General features: G+C 32.9%; 1 protein-coding gene across 1 annotated transcript; it reads left to right on the top strand.

Moving 5' to 3' along the window:
• Positions 1-485: 485 nt before the first annotated feature.
• On the top strand, positions 486-1,537 carry LOC107962844 (ethylene-responsive transcription factor ERF017-like). Its single transcript, NM_001327733.2, has one exon. The coding sequence runs from the start codon at positions 553-555 to the stop codon at positions 1,228-1,230; it is 678 nt and encodes a 225-aa protein (NP_001314662.1). The 5' UTR covers positions 486-552; the 3' UTR covers positions 1,231-1,537.
• The last annotated feature ends 3,095 nt before the right edge of the window (positions 1,538-4,632 follow it).

The raw sequence follows: 4,632 nt of genomic DNA, 5'->3' as shown, positions 1-4,632 counted from the left end.
TTTAAATTGTAATTTTTTTAAGTATTTAGATGAAATTTTTTTATAATTAAGTTGTAATTTACTCAAAAATTTTAAGTGATGAAATGATATAATTTAATAGCATAAATCATAATATTTTTATAAAATTCAAATTTAAAAATTAAATTAATAAAAAAACTATAAAATTATAAGACTAATATGGATAAAAGAATTATTCATTAAGATTAAAAAAATCACCAAATCCAACAACTAAAAATTACTTTTATTCATTATTTTGTTATATTTTAATTTTTCTTTTTAAAAAACAAAAGAACAAAATTTCATGCACGTGGTTTTCGCCTACGGTCCCTACCGCGTTTTCTAGCTGGGTTCGGGCCCAAACACTGCCATGTATCCGCTCCCAATTTGGTTCAACACGGTTGGATCTTCAACGAAACCGATACTAAAAACCTTGTCTTCGGTCTTCACTCCATCTATATATATTCTCGCAGAGAGCCGCCATTTTCATTATCCGAAGCCTTTAGCAACAATCTGAGCGACCTTTTCTTTTTGCAACAAATTGACTTTCAATTGATGGTGAAGCCAATCTGCACAACACATTCTTCAGCATCACAAACAGAGTATGCCTCCGACATAAACACCAACAGCTGCAGCAGTAATAGCAGTAGCAGTAGCAGTAGTTCCAAGTATAAGGGAGTACGGAAGAGGAAATGGGGGAAATGGGTGTCCGAAATTCGACTTCCCAACAGCCGTGAGCGTATTTGGTTAGGTTCTTACGACTCGCCGGAAAAAGCAGCCAGGGCGTTCGACGCGGCTCTTTATTGTTTACGTGGCCGTGATGCCAAGTTCAATTTCCCTGAAAATCCACCAGAGATCGCCGGTGGGACGTCGCTTAGCCCGCCGGAAATTCAAGTGGTGGCAGCTAGGTTCGCCAAAGGGGTGGAACTGGAAACCCCGGGGAATAACAACAGTATTTTAGGGACAGAAGAGTATACATCGTCTTCGTCGGGCGGGGGAGCGACAACGCAAGTGGAGAGTCGTCATCATGAAGAAGACATGATGGACTGGTCGTTTTTGAGCATGTTGGATAATAACAACACCAATGATGGAGGGATGTCCGATTATGGCTTTTATTCAAATTTGGGCCATTTGCCTGGTGGTGATGATGATCAACTCTATCCTCCGCCGATTGATGATGATGAAAACGGTGGCAGCGCTTTTTCACCGTCATCGTTTCTTTGGAACTTTTAAGCCAAATTTAGATTTCTTTTTAAAAGCAAATAAGGTTAACTTTTGTGTTTATTTGTTTGATGGGATAAATCAAGGCGTTTGGCGAATATTAGCAGCCAGGATCGGTGATTTTCCCACAGATACAGTGAGATGATGAGATTCCATTGATAGGAAGGGTGGAGGTGCCATCTTCCTGTGTATACTCATAAATCCCCACCAAGAGTGTAGGAGAATCAAAGAGTGTATATTCAAGTGTAGGAAACCAACTTTATAAGTGTGAGCTAAATTCCTGTTAAATAAAAAAAAAAGATTGCTTACAAGTTAAGTTAAACAAAATATATATTTTTTATAAAATATTTAGTACTTATTGGTATAATATATTTATTATTTATTAGCATAATTTATTTGACCTACAAGTTTAGTCTATAAATAATAGGTTTTTTTATAATATTAAAAAATACACCCACTAAATATTGGAACTCATAACATTTTTGGAGAATTTTGTATTTACATTTTAATGGTTCTTTGTTTTTCGGGTTTCAGGGTTTAGTTTTTATTTCTATATTTTGTACTCTTCATTCTTTTGTCATTATAGTAAAATTATCTTTACTCGTAATTTTTTATCCTATTTGGAGAGATTTTTGCACATTAAATTTGTGTGTTCAATTTTTTAAATTCTTCTACTATTTTGACTTGTTTGTTGCTTAATCGGGATGATCCTAAATAAATGATATCAGAGCTAGTTTAATTTTCATAGATCAACTCGTTCAGAGATGGCAGCAATAAGGTTTGATATTGAGAAGTTCGATGGTGTCGCAAGTTTCAATCTGTGGCAAGTTTAGATGATGACAATTCTATTTAGACCGGCCTGAAAAAGATTGTTACCGAGAAAAAACTGAGAATCTAGATCAGACAGAATGAGAAGAGCTTGATGAAAAGGCTCTGTCTGCAATTCAGTTGTGCCTTGCGAATAGGGTATTGCAGGAGGTATTGATAGAGAAAACCTTATCTGTCTTGTGGAAAAGGTTAGAAACTCTTTATGCGACAAAGTCACTGGCTAACCGTTTAATGTTGAAACAACATCTATTTATATTTCGCATGAAAGAAGGTCAGCTTCTTAAAGATCACATTAGTCAGTTTATTACTCTTTTGCATGATTTAAATAATGTTGATGTTAAGATTGACAATGAAGATCAAACTATACTATTATTGTGCTCTTTACCCTATTCATACAAGTCTTTCAGGGAGACCCTAATTTATGGCACAGACAAACTCTCATTCGAGAATGTGAAGGGTCATTTGATGAGTAAAGACAAACTCGACAATGAGTTTGTTTAGATAACAAGGTAGATAAACAAGCTTCCGTTTTAGTAGCATCAAAGAAACGAGACAAAATGTGTCGCTATTGTAAGAAGTTAGGTCACGTCAAAATAAATTGTTATAAATTGTGAAATAAAAAGGCTATTGAGAGTAACGAGGAAGATCTAGCTGATGCTAATTTGGCCGATGAAAGCAGTGATGATTTCTTATTTGTGTCAATGAGCGATAGCTCCGAGCTTTCTTCCGAGTGGATTCTAGACTCAGGATGTTCTTTCCACATGTGTCCCAATAGAGAATGATTCTCTACATATAGTTTGGTTAAAGGTGGATTTGTTCGCATGGGAAACGATTCATCGATTAAGGTAATCGATATTGGTACTGTTAAAATTAGGATGCACGATGGGATGATTAGGATACTCTCAGATGTCAGGTATGCACCTGATTTACGAAAGAATCTCATTTCCTTGAGTATTTTAGACTCGTGGGGCTTTCATTTTGTTAAAAGGTAAAAGGATCGACAGTCCTTATATTTTGGAAGGTTTTATAGTGGTTGATGAAACTGGACGTCCCTTGTTCGTTATGGAATTAAAGTCAACTCGTTTGGAGCAGAGACAACTTGGTCATAGGAGGGAAAAAGGTATGATCGTTTTGTTGAAGAGATGTTCTCTTTTGGATACATGTTTTGAAAAGTTAAAGCACTGTCTTCGTGAAAATTAGACCCAAGTTAGTTTTGATTTGGCATCGCACAAGTCGTAGGCTAGAAGTCTTCCAGCTTCTAAGCATAGATTCAACTCAGTTAATTCCCTGCATAGTTCAAGATAAGCTCATGGCGGGCTTTTGTAAAGATGGCGTTGTGAGAATTCGTGTCAATGTGGAGATTGTTAGAGTTCTATGACCCAAATTCCTATTAAATAAAATAAGAGATTGCTTGCAGTTCAAGTTAAAATAAGATTTAATATTTATTAGTATAATATATTTAGCATTTATTAGCGTAATTTATTTGACCTACGAAATTAGCCTACAAATAGGCTTTTTAACAACATTAGAAAATATACTTATTAAAGATTATAACTCATAACACTTTTAGAGAATTTTGTGCTTACGTTTTGAGGGTTTTTTATTTTTCAGGTTTCAGGGTTTAGTTTTTATCTTTGTCTTTTATACTCTTCATTCTTTTGCTATTATAGTAAAATTATCTTTGCCACTATTTTTTTTATTTTCTTTGGAGTGAGTTTTCCACGTTAAATTTATATGTTCAATTTCTCAATTTCTTCTACTATTTTTACTTATTTGTTGCTTAATCGAGTCGACCCCAAACAACTTAAATTGATTTTTTCTATAATAATAATTTTACTTCATTCTGACTTCAATTTTTTTCTTCAATTCTTTTGATTTCCTACCATCAAAACTTTAGCTAAATTGTTTTATGTGGGTTATAAAAATTTCATTCATTAAACGCTTAAAAATTTAATAATATTGACACCACGGTATTTCAATATTCATAATTTTTTTCTAAAAATATTATCTACATCAATAATAAAATACAAATAATTACGTTAATGTATATAGTAATTTAATAAAGATTTTAAAATTAAAAATTAAAGTACAAAATGAATAAATACTAAACATTAACTATAACATGTATTTTGCCCCATTACTTAAATTGCTAAAATAATTACAAGGGAAGGTCCTTTTTCATTTTCTAATAAATAAATATGATACGAATCAAAGAAACGATCTATCTAATGATTATGCGAATATTTTTTTTATTTATGATTTTTGTTGAAAAATAAATTGCGTACGCAAAATTTATACTTATATTATATGTATATATATATAAATTAACAAATACTGATAAGAAGATATTTCTTACATTTTCGTATTTTTGAAATAAAATAATATTCTAATAAAGTTTATTTATATTAAAACTTCACTCAGTTTTAATATAAAATTTAAGTTACTGAAGGTATTCTAGTAATTCCTTGCCTCCTATTCCGTGTGTGTCTTTCAGGTACCTCCTGGGGTGTTTATATAGGCTTTAGAATGCTTCAAAACCCTCAAGAGTGGCCTTTTCCGAATAGGACTAGACTTGGGCTCGACAGG

This window comes from Gossypium hirsutum, chromosome A06, assembly GCF_007990345.1.
Source record: "Gossypium hirsutum isolate 1008001.06 chromosome A06, Gossypium_hirsutum_v2.1, whole genome shotgun sequence".
NCBI lineage: Eukaryota > Viridiplantae > Streptophyta > Magnoliopsida > Malvales > Malvaceae > Gossypium > Gossypium hirsutum.
Note: the sequence above shows the minus strand (reverse complement) of the source record. Positions and strands in the feature narration are given on the sequence as shown.